We start from the raw sequence: 21,314 nt of genomic DNA on the forward strand, positions 1-21,314 counted from the left end.
ACCATGTGAGGAGAGACTGGAATTTCTGGAGTTTATGTAGTGTTTTTTTTTTTTTTTTTTTTTTTTGATGGTGATGGTGGTTATTATAATGCTAATGGATAATGATGCAGTAATTTCAAAGTAGTTGAAAGCATTAATAAATGTTTGTCTAATGTTTAATTTTAACATGAAAACAGTAAATATTTAATAAATTACAAAAAAGTTTTTAACTAGTATTTAGTCTTGAGTAGTTGTTCATATGTAGTCCTAAAACATTGTACTTGTTTGTGTACAGAGGATGGAAAACCTTTTTTTGTCAAGGAATTTAGAAAATAACTGTCCAGGTCTGAAAACTCATTAAAAAAAAAATCACATCAAAATCCTATATTTTCTACTTATATTCAGCTCTAAGATATTTAACCTGTGTATTGTACCACAGTTGTGTTTGATTTGTGAGTGAATAGTTCAAGCCAGTTCTTTTCAATGAATCAACTAATTTAGTTCGCAAGTCAGTCTGAATGATTATTTACTGAATCTGGTCAAAAATTGTAGGAAACTTGACTATTTTACACATTTGCTGTAATAAAATAATTTAATCTCTCAATCTCTCAATTTTGAAGTTGGAGGACGTTTCGTTTTGCTACATTCGTTTTGCTTGTTCCTCAGCTGGGATCATTTAGAGCCCTATGAGGCTGCATTTAAACTGCATTTTGGAAGTTCAAACTCTGGGGCACCATAGAAATCCACTGCATAGAGATAATTCCTGAAATGTTTCCTCAAAAACAAATTCTTCAGTTCTGTTTGGCCACATTTGCACTGCAGGCCTTGATGACCAATTCAGATTTTGTGACTATATCTGACATTATATATATGTATATAACATAATAACTTGATATAATATTTAGTATTTTATCTAAGTGGAAAAAACAACTTGTACCACAGTCTACGTTCCGAATCGGTGGGCGGAAAAAAAGAGGAAGTGATGTAGAAGAAGCACTGATCTTCTGCAGAGGTGGACTTTCATCGCACTGTGATGTCATAATGTGGCAAAATCCAAAACAAGTTTCAGTTTGGTTTTAAAGGATTAGTTCACTTCCAGAATGAAAAATTTCCTGATCATTTACTCACCCCTATGTCATCCAAGATGTTCATGTCTTTCTTTCTTAGTGGAAAAGAAATTAAGGTTTATAGGGTAAACATTCCAGGATTTTTCTCCATAATGGACTTCAATGGGGATCAGCAGGTTGAAGGTCCAAATTGCAGTTTCAGTGCAGCTTCAAAGGGCTCTACACGATCCCTGCTGAGGAACAAGGGTCTTATATATCAACATCTTATGTTAACAACAAATGCTCACCTTGCACTAGCTCTGCGATGCACATCTTCAACTTCACACATTATGTAATCAAGTTGGAAATGTCACACGTATGACTGTGTTTTACCGTCATAAAGGACTTGTGACTTTCTTTGCACGTTCGCTTTGTAAACACTGGGTCGTTATTTCCGCCTATGTCACGCGTGACCTTTCAGACATGACAACATAATGCATGAGGTTGGGCTGGTGCAAGACAAGCATTTGTGGTTAAAAAGTACATCAATTTTAAGTTGTTTTTTTTTTTAATTACCTATTTCGCTAGATAAGACCATTATTCCTTGGCTGGGATTGTGTAGAGTCCTTTGAAACTGCAAATTTGGACCTTCAACTGGTTGATCCCTATTGAAGTCCACTATATGGAGAACAGTCCTGGAATGTTTTTCTCAAAAACCTTATTCGACTGATGAAAGAAAGACGTGAACATCTTGGATGGCATGGGTGTGAGTAAATGATCAGGAAATTTTATTCTGGAAGAGAACTAACCCTTTAATAAACGCTGCTTTTGAACTAACAAGAAAGTTTTGAGTTTTAAAACTTACAGGATGTTTTTATAGCACAATGACCTGTTATATATCAAAATATCAAGGGAAATTTGCTTTCTCAGTTTATGACCCTTTAAAGTCTTCCTTCTTTGTCTGTTGTTTCTGATATATTTGTTTTCTCATGAGACAAGATGAATTTCCATTGCAAAGTACAGATTAGCTAAACAGACACCTGCATCCTCACTCATCCTTTTCATTTAAATACATGCACACTTTCTTAGCCAGACACTTTTACTTCTGTCAGATACAAATGCTCGAGTTGGTAAGAGCTCACAGGTGTTTTCTTGAACCATATGATAGCTTTTGTGGACTAAACCTAATTTAATTTGTTGAAATATCTAGATTATAATAAATATCTAGTTTCAATACCATGTAAATAAGCAATAATATAACAGCATTTATATAATAAATTTGATGTATGTTAATTTAATAGCTCATCTCATGCTAAAAAAAACAGGCTGGTTTGCTTATGGTTAAAAGTAAAAAAAAATAAATAAATAAATAAATCTGTCTACATAAGGTTGGCATAATTGAGTTGACACATTCATGACAAGCTGTCATGTGGGAACCTCACCATATGCCCCTCTATTCAAATCCATTGTGACAGTTTACAATGAGCAAAGTCATTCTGAACAACACATTTAAACAGCATCACAGTTACACATCACACGGCACATGAAGCTCTAGTCCCTGTGAGCTCATTTGTCAGCATATGTCGGTGGATGCTGAAAACAGCAGTCAGTCCTGCCAAGATTTTGCAAAACTGTGATTGCAGGTTTTAAGCAAACTTTGTATTAGGTGTAGCAGCTTGCATTTTATTTTATTTCAGCAACAAATTAATCAATACTGCACAAGCAATTCAATGCCTTGTTAAGAGTGTTAAGAGTGTGGGATGTAATGAAAATTTCTAGAGGTTTAACAATACTATTAAACTACTTATTTGTAGTACTGAAAATAATATATATAGGGATGAATATTTGCTAGTCCCCGTAATTTTTCCAGTAGATTTAAATGAGTATTTTATTGGATTTGCATTTTTTAAATTTTTCTAGTGAATTCAATTTGTTCTGGAACTTCTCCAATTGATTCAAACTTGTGACTTTGATTAAAAACCGATTGAATTAAAAGAGTCAATTATTTTTTAATTTCGTTAGTTTTAAAAAGCAGTTTTAAAAAGCACGTAGTGATGGGTGAAAGTGCGTTTTTCAAAACTCCAAATCAGTTAAACCATTGCTTCGCAAAATTATTCACTGTTTCGAAGCGTACAAATCGGATCGCATATTCAGATCGGGACTTCAGATTGTGTATCACTAATGATTTGATTTAGTTCAGGACTTCAGAGTGGATTCGCAAATCATTTGATTTAGAACTGAACTTTGGAGCGTGGAACGCAAATAATTTAATTCAGATTGGAACTATAGATCAGGTTTGCAAATCATTTGATTCAGATCGACAATTCGGTGTAGGTTCGGGTATCATTTGATTCAGATCAGAACTTTAGAACAGGTTTGTGAATCTTTTGATTCAGATCGAGTCTTCCGTGCATGTTCGTGAATCACCTGATTTAGATCAGGACTTTGGAGTGGATTCCCAAATCATTTGACTTAGATTGGAACTTCACACATTGCGAATCGGGATTTAGATTTGAACTTTGGAGAATGGATCACAAATAATTGAATTCAGATTGGAACTATGGAGCGGGTTCACGAATCATTTGATTTAGATCGAGAAGTCTGTGGAGGCTCGTAAATCATTTGATTTAGATCGGGACTTCGGAGTGGAAGCACGGATCATTTGATTTAAATCAGAATTTAATTCAGATTGGAACTATGGAGTGGGTTTGGGAATCATTTGATTCAGGTCAGAACTTTAGAGCGGGTTCGCGAATCATTTGATTGAGATTAAGTCTTCGGTGCAGTTTCGTGAATCATTTGATCTAGATTGGAACTTCGGAACTGGTTCACGAATCATTTGATTCAGATCAAGACTTTGGTGCAGGTTTGCAAATCTGTGATTCAGTTTGGGACTTCAGAGTGTGGATCACGTATCATTTGTTTCAGATCAGGATTTTGGAGTGGTTCACAAATATTTTTTTCAGATTATTATTATTATTATTAAACAGTATAAAAACAAAACTATAAAAACAAAAAAAAGTAAAAAGAAAGTATATGCAAATACAAATCCCTTAAAATAATAATAATAAAAAATATAAATTAACAGTGGTTTTAATTTGAAGACACTGTTTGTTAAGTGAGATCTTTGAAAATAAAAAAGTAGTGCTTGAAAAGTCTGGAATTTTATTTTACAGTATCTGTATGAGCCCTGCAAAAGACAATATAATTATTAATTAATTAATAATAAATAATTATGAAATATTTATTAATAATTTATAACATTTAAAATGTATAGTATATAGTCAGTGTCATGTTGTACATTATTATTGGTGTTTTTTTTACTGCAAAATAACACAGAAAACCAGTTTTGAGAAAAGCTGCAAGTTCAGTCATTTTAGGATGCAAAAATCAAAGAAAAAAAAAAAAGTTTCTTCAAAATCCTGGTGGGACTGAGCGGTGGTGTATGTATAACATGCACAGCCAATACAGCAGTTTTATTCAAACGCTATTCAAATTAATAATACATGCTTCTTTTTCCTTTGTGTCTCTGCAGGGTTGTTAAAGAGGAAGTCTCTGACGATAACGCCAAACTGCCTTGTTTCAACGGGAGAGTGGTGTCATGGGTGAGCTGCGATAACCTTTGCATTATATAACATCTGAATCAGAGTGGAAAAAGCAGGCAGTCATGCATTTATATGTCATAAGAAAAGATGCAGCACATGTGTTAAATCATACGCTGCATCATACTGGACATCGCCAGTTTTAGTTCACCGATTCATTACACTAATTAAGTCTGAAAGGCACTTTGAAGTCGGATCGACACTAAAGTGTAATGCATAATTCAGGAAATTGCGTTCTGCTGGATGCCATTTTTATTTCATGCCTTTGAGGCTTTTGTTTGTTGTCGTCTTTTGTCAGGAGTTTAGTATAAGAGTTCAAACATCCTGTTCATCCAAAACTGTGTGAGGGATAAAAAAAGAGCTATTGAAACTTGAAAAAAAATCTGAACTAGACATTTTTTATGCATTTATGTGTCTGTTTGTAGCTTGTGTTGGCTGAGAGCTCCCACACAGATGGGATGTCGGTATGCACTGACAGTCATACGGAGCTGCCCCCACCGCTGGAGAGGACTGGAGGCATCGGAGACTCCAGACCCCCCTCATTCCAGTGAGTGTCAACACACATGTATCCTGTGCAGCAAACACTCCAGAACTAATTCAATAAACAGATGCCACTTGTGCATGTGGTATTTCAGCACAAAAATCTGGATCAGAGCGTTGGAATGATGCTGTATAATCCCAGCAAAGTATGCCAGATTACAGTAGTCTGCATCATCCATCCTCCTCAAATCTTTTTTTTTTATTGGTTTTAGTTACTAGATGTCTAATTCTTCAACCAAGGTTCATTGGAAATACGTGCCTCTACATATATTTCTGCAGCACCTTAATTACGTATCTTGCCGTTTCGTGGCAGTTTCAAAATGAAATGTTCAGAGAGTGGCACTAAAACACACGTTCAATGCGTGACCGTGCCACGGTTTTATTGGCACGTATTGCTGCGATTTTAGCACGTTGCTTGAGGTACCTATTGCGGCTGTTCAGAATTCAAATATACGCAGAGGGGTCACTAAAGGTTAAAGGGGTCATTGGATGCAAACTTCACTTTTACATGTTGTTTGAACATTAATGTGTATTGGAGGTGTATGTACAAATCTACCCTATAATGATAAAAATCCGTGCAGTGGTTTTTAATTAATCTGTAAAAATAATATTCCCTTTTTCAAATCAAGCCATTCCCACAATAGTTGATTGACATGAGCGTCTTACCTCAGATCAGCTGTAATAGTGTTTTGATGCCAGAGCAGGGATGTAAGAATGGTTCCGATTGAGCGACTGAGATGTTGTGTTGCTGGATGTAATAATGAACATAGTGGTCATCATTTACTCCCGACATCTGAGCCGTTGAAGATGCAGTGGATTACATTTGTTTGTGAAGGGAATGCGCCTCCCGATCTATATAAATGCGTACAAATAATTTGTGATCCAGCTTTAAGTAAACAATCTCTCAGATCAGCAGAGAGAAGAGAGGGGTGGGGCGAGCAGAGCTCAGTTGCGTTTAAAAGAACAATCCCTCAGAATGTTACGATTCTTGCAAAACTCATTTTGACATGGTAAAAAGGGTGTTGCTTTACACAATCATTGAGAATTTGTATCTAAAGTATAGACTTTTCATTAAGACCCTAAGGAATCATATCAACTTGTGGAAAATGGTCATCCGATGACCCCTTTAATGCTCTATCGTGTTGGAAATATCCCCTACACCAAACCCAACCCTAAACCTAACCGATAGTGTTAACAAATGCAAAAGTGATATAAAAATGCATTTGTTGATGCAGCCATGCTATTTGAAATCCTAACATTTTGTTGAACAGTAGTTTTACGGGGTTCGTACCGGAGCTCTTCATCCCTCAAGTGCAACGCTGTATCACGTGAGCTACCGAGTAAACCTACTGAATTAGAAAACGCATGCATATGAAGCTGTATATGTGATGACAACGTTCAAAAGTATCAGTTTTTAAATCGCACAGGATGTTAAAATTGCTTTATTTCCAGTTAGCCTATGTTGAATTCTTTTTAGATTTTGATTTTTGTCTGGTTTTTTGTTCCTGATTAGGTTAGCTTTGCTGTCATTTAAAGGAGTAGTTCATTTCCAGAACAAAAATTTACAGATAATTTACTCACTCCTTTGTCATCCAAGATGTTCATGCCTTTCTTTCTTCAGTCATAAAGAAATTATGTTTCTTAAAGAACACATTACAGGAATGTTCTCCATATAGTGGACTTAAATGGTGCCTCCAAGTTTGAACTTCCAAAATGCAGTTTAAATGCAACTTCAATGGCTCTAAATGATCCCAGCCGAGGAAGAAGGGCTTTATCTAGCAAAACGATTTGTCATTTTTGAAACAAACTGGCAATTTATATAGCTTCTAATCACAAATGCTCATCTTGTCTCATCTCTGCGATGCGCATGTGTAGTGTGTGTAATCCGGGTTAGTAGAGTTAAGGTTATGTCTTGTTTTCTTCTTCAACTTCAAAATCATCCTACATCGCTGTTTTACCTTTTTTTGTAAAGGGCGTTTGATCTTCTTTGCATGTTCTTTTTGTAAACACTGGGTCGGTACTTCTGCAGGACGATTTTGAAGTTGGGGAAGAAAACGAGATGGGAGATTTTTCGACCTACCCTAACTGTATTGACCCAGATTACACAGACTACGCATGTGCACTTCAGAGATGAGACAAGACGAGCATTTGATGTTAAAAAGTATATAAATTGTCATTTTTTTCGAAGATGACTGATTGTTTTGCTAGATAAGACTCTTCTTCTTAGACTAGGATCGTTTGGAGACATTTGAAGCTGCGTTTAAACTACATTTTGGAAGTTCAATCTTGGGAGCACCATTGAAGTCCTCTATATGGAGATAATTTCTGAAATGTTTTCCTCAATAAACATAATTTCTTATCGACTGAAGAAAGACATGAACATCTTGGATGATGAGGGGTGAGTAAATTATCTGTACATTTTTGTTCTGGAAGTGAACTACTCACTTAAACCTAAATTATAATCACTATTAAATGTAATCTTCAGCACATTATAATGTTCTGGTGCCTAAATTTCCTTGTAGTCTTTCAAATAATTAATTTGATTTTTTTATTTAAATAAAATAGTAATTTTAGTATCTATAGTATGCAATTCAAAAGTTTGGGGTGAGTTGTTTTTTCAGTATTTTTATTCAGCAAAGATGCATTAAATGAAACCAAAGTGACAGTAAAGGTATTATTATTACAAAAGAATTTTATTTATAAAGATGTTCTTTTGAACTTAATATTCGTCAAAGAATCCTAGCATGGTTTCTTCAACACTGATAGTAAGAAATGTTTTTGAGAAGCAAATCAGCATATTAGAATTATTTCTGAAGGATCATGTGACACTGAAGACTGCAGTAATGACTTGAAAATTCAGCTTTGCTGTCACAGGAATAAATGACATGTTAATATGCAAAATGTTAATATTTTAATTTATTTTAGGGCGTTTCCTGATTTCATAAGTTCTTCAGTGAACACATGCAAATAAACAAGAATTCCCTCCTTTTAAGGATTAGTTCACTTTCAGAATAAAATTTCCTGGTCATTTACTCACCCCTATGTCATCCTAGATGTTCATGTCTTTTTTTTCTTCAGTAGAAAAGAAATTAAGGTTTTTGAGGAAAACATTCCAGGATTTTTCTCCATATATTGGACTTCAGTGGTGGCTAACGGGCTGAAGGTCCAACATTGCAGAGCTAATGCAAGACAAGCGTTTGTGGTTACAAAGTATATAAATTCAGTTTTTTTGATGATCAATCACTTCTCTAGATAAGATGCTTCTTCCTCGGCTGGAATCGCGTAGAGCCCTTTGAAGCTGCATTGAAACTGCAATTTGGAACCATTGGCCACCATTGAAGTCCACTATATGGAGAAAACTATTATTAGTATTATATAACTGAACCGTGTGGGCCTGGTCAAGTGAAACATTCAGTGTTCTCTGGAACAATAGTTACTTAATAGTTAATTTTATATTGTTGTCATTGTGTTTTATGCTCAACTGCTAAACACTTCCATATATAGTGCGCACCAGATGTGCTGATTATTTCTTTTGAATGCACATACACACTCTCATTAGCGATACACTCCTTCCCTCTCATACATTATGTACAGTCTACACCCATTTATACACCTCCATGCTGCTTTTACACAAGCTAAAGGTTTTGCTCCCACGGACTCTCTGATCATTCGGCATATCATAATTTCCCTTTTTTTTTGTCCCATCTACAAGGCTCAAGCAGTCTGTCATCAACATCAAACCAGAAAAAGGTTGATTTTTTTTTTTTTTTTTTTTTTTTTTAGAAAGGATATCTGGTGTTTCATTTTTTGCTTTAAAGGATCATGAAACCCCTGTTTCAGCACTGGTTAGTTCTCACCATGGTTTTGAAAAATGCTGCAAAAGTGGGCGTGGTGTGCTGCGGAGCGGAGGGGGAAGAGGGTAGAGAGTCAACTTCGGGTTCAGACAGTTTCATTTCACTCCCATTGAGTTAACAACACAAATAAATGCACAGGCATTTGCACTTTGCATCGAAAACATATATATATATATAAACGTGCTGTTGCACCTCTATTAACTTTTAAGGTTTTTTTTGTGGCATTTATAATCCTTTTGATAGGTTGCGTTAAGGAGTTGTAAAAAACGCTATTACACTCACCTTATGAATAAATCGTGTTTGTGCCGAACTCTACTTACAAAGTAAACAAAAACAAACAGTCTCCTTCGATTCATTAACGTTTCTCTCAGTTATTGTATACAATCTCACAGTCTGAAGTGTCTGTCATAGCAAATCAACACGCGCTGTCATGAATAATTAGACGAAGTGTCTTCCCATAGGATAAGAACACATGGCCTCATGAATAATTATGAGACATTGACGCGTCATCGATGTACTGTAGTCCATTGCCACGTCACAAAGTGTGACGTCAGCACAATGTAGATTTTAAACCCGGAAGATGAAAATAGAGCAAAAAAGTTCAAAATTAACCAGTTTTCTCCAACAATTAAAATTAATGGATGCTAACATTGTCATATATGATGTGCAACACAAACACCTGTGCTCAAATTCCAGAAATAGTAGTCTGGGGTTTCATGAACCTTTAAAAAATGAACTAATTGATATCACTATACTTAGCCAGTTGATTGATTACATTAAGAATTGCAAACACTTTTGTATTACAAGTTTCATAATTTAAAGGGGTGATCGGATCCCCATTTTCCACAAGTTGATATGATTCTTTAGGGTCTTAATGAGAAGTCTATAACATACTTTGGTTAAAATTTCTCAGTGGTAGTGTAAGAAACACCCTTTTTACCTTGTCAAAATCAGCCCTGTTCAGAGCGAGCCATTCTGTTGCATGTTCCTTTAAATGCTAATGAGCTCTGCTCACCCCGCCCCCCCTCTTCTGAGCTGGTCTGTTTACTTTAGCCATATTTAGCCGCGTTTAGCTGTGAAATTTGCTAACTAGCACATTATTAAGAAAGGCGATTTGCGAAGCTGGATCACGAATGATTAGTGCGAACATACACAGTAAAAAACAATTTGTTGAGTCAACTTAAAATAATTTGTAACCTGGCTGCCTTAAATTTTTAAGTTCAGTCAACTCAAAAAAAAAATTTTATTCAACTTGAAATGTTAAATTATACTAAGTGACAACTTAGATATTTGAGTTGAATCAACTTAAATTTTTAAGGCAGCTGGGTTACTTAAGTTTAGCAAACACAAATATCTAAGTTGTTACTTAGTACAACTTAACATTTCAAGTTCAATAAACTTATTTTAGTTGACTGAACTTAAGGCAGCAGTTTAGTCAACTTTTAAGGCAGCAGGGTAACAAATTATTTTAAGCTGACTCAACAAATTGTGTTTTTTATTTTTTACAGTGTAGATGCATTTAGGTAGATGGCAGGTGCATTTTCTTCTAAAACGAAAGTAACGCTAATCCTCTGCGTCCTCAGCAGCTCAGATGTCGGGAGTAAATGATGACTGCTATGATCATTATTACATCCAACAGAACACCTCAATCGCTCAATCTGACACATTCTTGTCTTCCCCTGCACCGGAGTCGAAACAGTGGCGGTCGGAGTCGAACTGTTCACAGCTCAATCAGGGCGGGTCTAAGGTAAGACGGTCATGTCAATCAACTGTCGTGGAAGTTGAGAATGGTTTGATTTGAAAAAGAGAAGAATTCTTACAAAGATTACAAAAATACTACTGGGTGGATTTTTCTCATAATAGGGTGGTTGTGTACACACACTGCCAACACATTTATGTTCAAACAACATGTAAAAGTGAGTTTTGCATCCAGTGACCTTTTTAAATATACAAATGTAGGTAGATGAAGTGCAATAAAATAAACACTTAAACCTGTCTGTGCCACTAGTCTGAAAAAAATACCTAAAACATGTTTTTGCATGTAGTGTTATACATATATATATAAAAACAAATGTTTTGTTAAATTAAACAATACAATGACAGTGACAATATAATATGCCAAGACAAGACAATGCAATGACATTAATCACAATTAATTATCAGATGAATTTACAGCTCATACATTTTTCATTTGTAATTTATGTTTTAAAGGAAATTGAGAAAGAATCTTTCCAAGAACCCCCTGAAACCCGCTGATGCAACCACGGGGGTTCTTTACCCCTGTTCGGGAATCCCTGATTTGCATAATAATCTCTGTCTCACACGCTTGTATGTTTATATTGTGGATGTAGGAATATCAACAGCAAAAAGAGAGCAGATCCCTTTGGCTCTCGCTCCCCCACTGGGCTCAGTCATCCAGAAAGCATGAGACACTAATGTTGAAGGGAGTTGTGGTAAACAATGAGTGGTGTAACTGCCCATAGCAGAACACCCCAGAACGGACTTTTGGGAATTTGCTTCACTCTTATGCAACTTCATGACCAAATATAAAATTGGTAATATTCAAGATTCTAATGTTCAGGGAGGGGAGGACAGAGAGATATCTTTTGCATTTTTTTTTTTTTTTTTTTTTAAAGAAAATGACCTAGACTAGCTTAGATAAAACTTAATTGTCATTATGCAGAGTACAGTTAGCATTTAACTGGAACTGAAAAAAGTTATGTATTTTGCAAGTGCGAAAAGGGTACGGTACTGTGCGGATTAAAAGGGATATGAATAGAATAGGTCCACTGAACAGTGATAATAGTGTTTTAATGTCTATAAATAGAGAAGATGCTCTGAATTCATTACAATAGCAGAAATAGTCAAAATGTTCATGGGCAGGACTGGTATAGTCATTATAATGTATGATACTAATATAATGTATGATACTTGCACAAAATAACCTGTTAAACTGCTGTTTTATCATTATTTATACAGTAGTTCATGTAGTTCATAGTTTTCACTTTCAAGTCATGAGAGTATTTTACAGTAAAATTACATATGATGCAGTATTCTACTATTTGCATTTTTTTCTTTTTTTTTTTTTTTTTTTTTTTTGTATTGTAAGGTAACTTGCAGTTATCAGTTTTTAACTGCAGCACATTCACACAGCCTGTTCCTTTTACAAGGCAAGAAAGCAAAACAAGTTGTTAATTTGTGTGGGTTATATTAGTGGCAGAATATTAAGGTTTTTGCAACACTTATGTAATGCCATATGATATCCAATAGTAAAAATGGACCCGTTGCTTGTTTGGTGTTGATAAAGTGGTATGTGAGCCATACAGATGGGAATGTACGCGCTGATGTAGATCACTAGTGGTGTTGCTGTAATATTTCTGCCCTCTTGTGGCTAATTTTTAAAATGCAGAGCAGAGCACAAAGGCAATGGGTTACATAACAGTAATGGCATGTTCTTAATTCCTTACAGTGATTGACTGATTAACTGCTTACACATTTGTATCATGTTGCATTAATGCACTGTAACTCACATTTTTGGTTAGAATAATAATGTCATAATATGCTACCATTCAAAGGTTTGGGGTCAATATTTTTTGTTATTTACGTTCAGTAATACTGCATTTATTTGTTCAAAAATACAGTAAAAACAATAATGTAAAATATTAACATTTTTAAAATTACAGTTTTCTATTTTCATTTCATTGCTCATTATTATTAATTTATATAGTTATTTATAAAGTTATTGCTGTAATGGCAAAGCAGAATTTTCAGCAACCATTTGTCTATTTTTCAGTGTATTAGCATTCATTCAGTGTATCAGTGTTGAAAACAGTCATGCTGTTTAATACTTTTGTAAAGGCCGTAATACATTTTTGAACAAATTTAATTCATCCTTTTTTAATAAAAAAAAATGAGGAGACGAAGTTCTCAGGTTTTTAGGGGTTCAAGCACATAGCACTAAAACCCAATTGTAATTGTTAGAATGGCCAAGGATCAGCGATCTCCACGTAAAACTGATCGGGCAGACCAAACCATACGTCGTAGAGACTTGAAACTTGGAGGGATGGTAGTACTCACACCATCTACAACGTCACCAATGCTCACCCCAGTCGGCCTAATGGGGGTGCTACAGTGATCAAAAGCACGAAATCGCTCGTAACACCTAAACCCAGTGTTGCCAAGTCTGTGGTTTTCCCGCGGAATTGGGCTACTTTGACACTGTTGCCACGGGTAGTTTTTCATGTCTGCGGGTTGAAGCGACCCCAAAATAATATTTATTTTGTATATAAATAATATACATAATAAATATATGTAATATAAATAATAATATTGAGCACCAGGAATGCTAAGTTTACCAGGGGAACCCCGCCAAAAAAATGTGTATTTTACCCCCATGGAACAAGATTGTTACCAGGGGACCCCCTCGAACCGCAATTGGGCTTCTTTTGGGCTACTTTTGAGCAGCAGTTGGGCGGGTTTTGTTATGAAAACCTGGCAACCTTGCCTAAACCGTTCGCCACAGGCTCAAGTGTCTCATGTCTTTGGAATCCTTGCCTCACATTGAACAAAACACAAAGCCTCAGATTAATTTTCAGATATTTTGCTTTTTTTTTTTTTTTTTTTTTTTTTTTGAAAAACCTACTTTTGTAGTCCTATGTTTTTCACCTAATTGGAACCAAACCAGTGTAAAAAGATTCTCTGAGATATCTCCGAGATGTCTTCGCTAAACTCAAAACGTGTATGTAATGTATATCGGATTTTTCAAGGGAAGTAAACGTTTGTATATTGTGCTGTTTTTTACACACATTTGCATCAAAGGACAAACCTGATTGCGATGTAAAAAACCTACTTTTGTGAATTAGTCCTAGGTTTTTCACTCAATCTGGAAAAAAAACACTGCAGTACAATTCTCTGGATTCCCTAGGTCAGGCATAGGCAACGTCGGTGATGGAGTGCCACTGTCCTGCAGAGTTTCGGTCCAACCCTAATCAAACACACCTGAACAAGCTAATCAAGGTCTTCATTACTAGAGCTTCAGGCAGGTCAGGGTTTTTTTCAGGGTTGGAGCTAAACTCTGCAGGAGATCGGCACTCCAGGACCAACGTTGCCTATCCCTGCTCTAGGTCAATAATTATCAAAAAAAAAATTAAATTTACCCTTTGGGAAGCTATAACAGGGTTGTTTAGAAAAGGAGACTGTCCAAATATACACAAAAGCCTATAAAACCTAAACAGAAACTCAAAACTTCACAAAAGATAGATAGATAGATAGATAGATAGATAGATAGATAGATATCTGCATATGTATGCATCCTCTTTAGCCTGTGCATTTAAGTATTCTGGCTTTCACTTTGGAAGGAACATTTTCACTTTTTGTTATATGATTAACAAAAAAAAAAAAAAAAATCGAAAGGTTATCACATTCAGGGGTCATGACCTATATACAGGTCCTTTATAGGGCAACTGTACTATATTAAGACTGGCATGGTCGAGAGGTTAGTATTGTTTCTTAGTGAAGGTGGAATAAATTTCTCACCTCGCTCAGGTTTCTGCTGAAAACACATATAGATGTAGTTGCCTGCCCCAGGGGTGTAATTCAGAAACCAATCTTTCATGATGAAACACCCCCTGTGTCATCATCATTATTCACTGAGTAATCTATCTCTCTCTTGCTCACTCTCGTCCCCTTTCTGCCCTTCTCACAAGCTAAAATAGTCTGCATTCCATTGCTTAAACATGAGCGGTATATATCTGATAATACAGTTGTTGCAGTGTGTCTAATGTCGTGCTGCATGTGTTTGTTTGTATGCTTGCTGCAGTGCTAATGCAGTGAACAGCAGAGACGGGCTGGACACAGAAACTGGAAGCGAGTCCGTTCTCCGCCACCGTCGAGAGCGGGAGCGAGAAAGGACCAGACGGAGGAGAGATGAATGTGAGTGTAGCTCCAGAAATATGCCTAAATTCTGTCATTTTAGCATAGGTGACCAAATCCCTTTTGCACATGGCACTTTATTTTTACCACAAACATTTTACATTCTTAAACAAACTTGATATAATCATGGCTTGATCCTACCATGAGAATGGCAAATGTTTTTACGCCCTCTTATTTACCTCATTAGTGTGCTATACATTTGTCTTTTCAAACCAAGGTCAAAAAGTCATTTCTGTTTGTCTGTGTTTTGTAAACATTGGTGTATTCATCTTTTGTGTATGCACTGGCTTATTAGTATTAAGCTCATTTATCATCTCGGAGGAAAGTCTTAGTTTATCCTTAATTACTTTCAATGACGAATGAAACAACTTCATCTTTTAAGTATGTTCTCACATTAATATAACAGAAATCAATCTAAATGACGTTTAACAGACACTCTCATTGTACACTTTGTTTCTCGTGTTTCTTTGTTTTGTATTTGATTTTCCGTTCATTGATTGTTGGTACAATAAATAAATGCACAAATAAGGAACATGGTACAATAGCAAAAATGTTAATATTATTTACAACAACAGGCGTTAACAGAGTAGAACCACACGCCCTTCCTGTCATCCATTCAACACAGTCCTCACCCTAGCAAAACAAATGCTTTCTCACACACAAACACACCCAGACCTCTCACAGTAATTTATCTGTGTGTTTGTGGCGGAGCGCGAGGCTCTCTGTTGGCCCATTAGTTCCTGCTGATCATTAATCAGTGTGACTTAATTAGGCGGCCAGTCTGGAGACGGTGTCAGCGGTGACAGTGCAACACTGAGCTCACAATTAATAGGACAGAAAGGAGAAACAAATATTAGGTATACACGATGTACTCTTCCTCTGGGAATAGCCAGGCAAGAAGCTAGGGATTCCGGGACTATAGACTGTATTTTGTGCTATGCCTCTTTTCCAACAAAATGCAAAGCAGGGATGTGTATGTATGAATGTATTTATTTACCATTCATTTTTTCCCAATTGTAAACACAACACAAAAATATACTTTTGGTATGGCAAGATGTCTTAAAATGTATTTATTTTTCTAACATTTAAACTTAGACCACATTATTAGATTACCTTTTGACTTTATGAGTACACATAAATGACAGCTTAATTACTTTTTTAAAAAATCTTTTTTGTGCATTTATTTAACCATAAGAAAAGTAACACCAGCCAGTGACAAAAACACCAGTGGCAATTTTCATGAATAATGCATTTTACAAAATGACTGTTGCAAGGTATCAAACCACTTTGTCAGTCATGGTATACTCACTAAATTAAGTAGTTTAATCCATTTGTATTCTGTTTTTTTATTTATTTATTTTTTTTACAATTCCCTAACAATAAGGCAGGTCATAAAAGTGACTTCAACTAAAAGCTTGAGATGAAATTATGAGATAAATGAGAATATTGAAAACTGAAAAGAGACAGTGGACTTATCATGGGCCTTTCTTCATGGATTTTCAGGAAATAGGAAGAAGGAAGTCAAGTGATGTCATCAGTGTGATTTTTATTTCAAAATAAACAATTTTTGTTAAACGGTAACACACCAGTGACACAATTCCAGGGGACGACTACTTTCATTATATATTTTATAATATTTATGCAGCATTTTGTTTTGTTTTTTGTGCAATTTACATCATATATTTGATAGTTATATATATTGTATTTAAATTAATTAAAATAATTAAAATAAAGCACTTTCCCTCTGTACATGGCTGTGGGGATGAGCAGTTTTGTGGTGCTTGGAATTCAAAATAATTCATTTCAACAAAATGAAATTCATTCAACAACAACAAAAAAAATTAAATAAAAAAAAGAAAAAAAAAGTATATATATATATATATATATATATATTGCCACATTGATAGCTCAAGAAATATGTTTCAAATAACATATTTTTTCATTTTAAAACAAAGAAATTGCAACCCTGAAGTGTTTTTCAAGCACAATGTACATTTCCATAGAACAACCTACTTATGTAACAAGATATCCAAATAACAAAAAAATTAAAATAAAATAAATAAATAAAAGTGGGCATAATATTTATTTATTGCTTGATTGATTAAATATTACAGTATTTGTTGTTAAATAAAATAAAACTTGAAATGTGGAGATGTGTATTTGGAGAACGTAAGGCGTAACATTCATTCATTCAAAAGCATGTTTCAGACACTTTCTGTCCAGACTCTCTTCTCATCTCTCGGGGGGTTTGTGAACACGCTCCATTATCTCGTCGCGGTCATAAGTTGCTCGTAAATTATAATTGCACATGACTTTGGCTTTGGTCTTATGCTCGAGCAGCGGAGGCAAAGTCGAAATGGTCGCGCGCCTAGTGCTGCAATTGATGAATGGCAGTGCGCGCCTGGACGAGAGCGCGAACAGAAGGGGCGGGTAATAAATTCATAAAGCGCGCTCCCGCGGGAATTCGGTCTGTGTAGTAGTAGTTTATTTGTTTGAATCGGTGGAAAGCAGCTCTTCTGTTGTTAGCGCTTTCTGAGGTAAGGCGACTTAATTTACACGTTTTATTTAAAATACACAGAATTCGGTTTTCAATTCATATGTTCTGTAGTGTTTAAAAATCATGAATTTAATAGGAAGACATTCGTAATTGGCGTATATTATGGATAGAGCAAGTAAAACGAGTAGACTAAGGCAAAGAGATCGTACCTACAGAATAACGGATATATATGATAAAGTGATTTTTCTTAATCAGTGTTTTGTACAGTATTTTAAAACACAGTTTTAGGAAAATATTAATTACATTTTTAGTTTTTCACCCCATTTGATTGTTTTAAGAGTAACGTTACATTTTGTATGACTAGAAAAAATGTAATTAAGTGGAAACGATCTACAGTTTTAACTACCATGTGAAGAATTAATTTTCAGATGATTGTAACCTAAAATACCTTCACACAGTGATGTGTTGTTATATTATTCCTCTAAACATGTGCTATATCTTTAGGCTAAATAGGCTGCTTACATGAACAGTGGTGATTTATTGTGTACTTTGTTTTCATTTCATTGCTGGAAGTCAAACATGGCTCTGTAATGGATTGCCTAGTTTGCTGTGTCGAGATACATCAAGCTATATCACCATATTTTGTAATTACTTTGCTCTCTATCCTAAATAAATACAAATAATATAGATGCAAGCAGTGATTACCAGGGTTCAAGTTATTTAAAACATTTAAGCACATATGAAAAAGACATTACATATGATTTAGCAAGCCTGTAACCACCTAAATCAGAAAAAAAACAAACATTTTTGACAAATCCTGGTAGTTGACCATAGAAATATGATGTTTTTAATATTTATGACTGCTACAGCGCTAGCTGTGGTCTGATCTCCCTAAAACTTTGCATGCTTGTTTAGAGTCACCTTTCGCAAATGCTCACCAGGTTTCAAGAGTTTTGAGTTTTCGTTTAGGCTTTGTCGGCTTTTGGGTATATTTGGACAGGCCCCTTTTCTAAACAACCCTGTTATAACTTCCCAAATGTTTTTTTTTTTTTAGATCTTCTCAATCATTTGATTCATTTTATCATTTGTGACCTTGGACCACAAAACCAGTCATAAGTGTCAAATTTTCAAAATTGAGCTTTATACATCATCTGAAAGCTGAATAAATAAGCTTTCCGTTGATGTATGGTTTGTTAGGATAGAACAATATTTGGCCGAGATGCAGCTATTTCAGTATGTGGAATCTGAGGGTGCAAAAAAATCAAAATATTGAGAAAATCCCCTTTAAAGTTTTCCAAATTAAGTTCTTTGCAAAGCATATTACTAATCAAAAATAAGTTTTGATATATTTACAGTAGGAAAATTACAAAATATCTTCATGGAACATGATCTTTACTTAATTTCCTAATGATTTTTGGCATAAAAGAAAAATCTACAATTTTGACCCATACAAATATTTTTGGCTATTGCTACAAATAAACCCCAGCGACTTAAGACTGGTGTTGTGGTCCAGGGTCACATTTGGTTTGATTGACAGCAAAGTTGTTTGGAATGAGGAGGTCTATTGTATGATGCGCATATCATACATATGTGTGGAAAAACTACGCAATGTACAATAATTTGCGATATTGCCCCCAGTGATACACAGACATTAGGGGGCCATGAGGCAAACAGGCTCACCAAGTTTCATTCTGATCAGCCTCTGTTAAGCTTGTCTAATAGGTGCTCAAAGTTCCATGTTTTTTGAGATGCGCAGATGTCCTTATAGCCACTTGTGACACTTTGGAGCATGACCGTGTGTACCATTTTTCAAATGGTTGCATAGTTATGGCTGTTTTTATGTTTTTTTCCTCTTATAGCGCCACCAAGTGGCCAAGCTTTGCGACTTTTTTCATGAGACCTCAGATTCAGTTCTTACAAACGTGTTGCAAGAGTTTGGCCAAGATATCTCATTCTGTTCAAAAGTTATAGCCATTTTAGTAAAAGCAGCTCTGCCCCTTTCGAACATTTTTGCATCCTTTTGCATCGGAGGGTCAAAAGTTCAAAAAAATTTTTATCCACTCTCCAGAGAATCTTCCTGCACTGGTTTGGTTCTGATCGATGGAAAAACCTAGTAGGACTAGTATTAAAAATACCCAAAAATTCCAGCGACATAAGACAGTTGAGACTGTGACAAACGGTTTAGGAGTTACAGCGATTTCGTGCTTTTGATCTCTGCAGCGCCCCCATCAGGCCAATTGGGGTGAGCCTTGGTGCCGTTGTAGACAGTGTGAGTACTACCATCCCTCTAAGTTTCAAGTCTCTATGACTTACGGTTTGGTCTGCTCGATCAGTTTTATGTGGAGATCGCTGATCCTAACAATTATAGTAGGTTTACAAAAGCGCTACATGCTTGAACCCCTAATAAATGATTTTTTAAGTATATTTTGTTCTCCATTACTCTTTTGTTGTGCATTTCCCCACATCTCTTCCTTTCTTCTGCCTTTCTTTTGTTACCAAACTTTACCCAGTTTACTAGCGACTGCAAATTAATCAAGTCAAAAGCAAAAGACTGGCATGTGAGTGAGCATATCATAGACAGTATGAGAGAGCGATATCACCCCGCTGAAAGAAACACTGGCCACCCAACCCTCCTGGAGTGTTTCGGGTTCCACCAGAGGGAATGTACAAAGCCCGGCTTACTGGGATGCCACCGCCTAACTAGAGCCTTCCAGCCAATCAGATGCCACCCCAAGGCAGAGCCACACCCACAAGCGTGTATGTTTTCTTCTTTTAAAGTCGTCTTTGTCACTCAAGGTTTGATCAAGCCATGAATATATCCACATATTTAGACCTCTTTTTTGATATTTTGATGCTCTGAGGCCTTCACAAGCCTCACTGTATGCATGATTGTTGTTATCAGTCCCACGTGTGAATGGTCACTCCAAAGCCGAGCGGGTGGTGAGGGACACAGCCATGGCCTGTGACAGCGGCTCTATGATGAGCAGTGAGTTGGAGTCAAGCTCCTTCATTGACAGCGAGGAGGATGAGGATGCTAGCAGGTTTGAAGTGATTTATTAACATATAATTTTTCCTGTGTGCTAGCAACTGATTATTTAGTCTTGGCTCTTGGTGCATAATTATATGTTCAGTAATCAATCTGTTTTTCTCTCCTCTGTCTTTCAGGCTGAGTAGTTCCACAGAGCAAAGCTCTTCTTTTCAGTTAATGAAGAGACACAAGCGCAGGCGCCGGCGACACAAAGTGGCTAAAATCGACAGGGTTAGAGCATGTGCTTATTTGTAAAAACAATATGAAATTGAAGTAAATAAAGTTATTGTATTAGAAAATGTAACCAGATTTCTGTTTTCGGTTTAGGTTGTGAGCTATAGTATAACTAGCTGTCTGTAAGGGACAGTAGAAGTTTAGCTAGTTTAGCTCACATATCTCCTGGTTTTGTTTCCACAGTCATCTTCCTTTAGCAGTATCACAGATTCAACCATGAGCCTCAACATCATCACTGTTACCCTTAATATGGGTAAGTTTAGTTCGCCTTGTACATGTGCACATACAGTACGTCACAAATTCATCACCTCCAAGTTTTCTTTCATTTGCACAGAGAAATATAACTTTCTCGGCATCAGTATAGTGGGCCAAAGTAACGATAGAGGAGATGGTGGCATCTACATCGGCTCTATTATGAAGGGAGGAGCGGTGGCAGCAGATGGGAGGATAGAGCCAGGCGACATGCTGCTGCAGGTAGTTTGTTATTAAATACTGTATTAGCAAAACCGCTAAGACTGTGCCTTAGCAAAGTTTTCCCTCTCATTTGGGGAGACCACAAATACCCAAAAATGAAAATTCTGTCATCATTTACTGACTCTCATG

At 35.9% G+C, this 21,314-nt stretch overlaps 1 protein-coding gene across 3 annotated transcripts in view; it reads left to right on the top strand.

The window, feature by feature from the left end:
- dvl1b (dishevelled segment polarity protein 1b) overlaps positions 1–21,314 on the top strand; it is a 62,631-nt gene that overhangs the window by 30,763 nt on the left and 10,554 nt on the right. For 2 of the 3 annotated variants that reach the window (XM_051123020.1, XM_051123021.1), the window contains exons 2-9: positions 4,561–4,630; positions 5,053–5,174; positions 10,712–10,768; positions 14,840–14,952; positions 20,352–20,490; positions 20,615–20,708; positions 20,895–20,964; positions 21,046–21,185. In XM_051123020.1, coding sequence (XP_050978977.1) covers positions 4,561–4,630; positions 5,053–5,174; positions 10,712–10,768; positions 14,840–14,952; positions 20,352–20,490; positions 20,615–20,708; positions 20,895–20,964; positions 21,046–21,185 — 805 coding nt within the window. The remainder of the gene's footprint in view (positions 1–4,560; positions 4,631–5,052; positions 5,175–10,711; positions 10,769–14,839; positions 14,953–20,351; positions 20,491–20,614; positions 20,709–20,894; positions 20,965–21,045; positions 21,186–21,314) is intronic. The other variant, XM_051123022.1, reaches the window with a different exon arrangement.

This window comes from Labeo rohita, chromosome 11, assembly GCF_022985175.1.
Source record: "Labeo rohita strain BAU-BD-2019 chromosome 11, IGBB_LRoh.1.0, whole genome shotgun sequence".
Taxonomy (NCBI): Eukaryota; Metazoa; Chordata; class Actinopteri; order Cypriniformes; family Cyprinidae; genus Labeo; species Labeo rohita.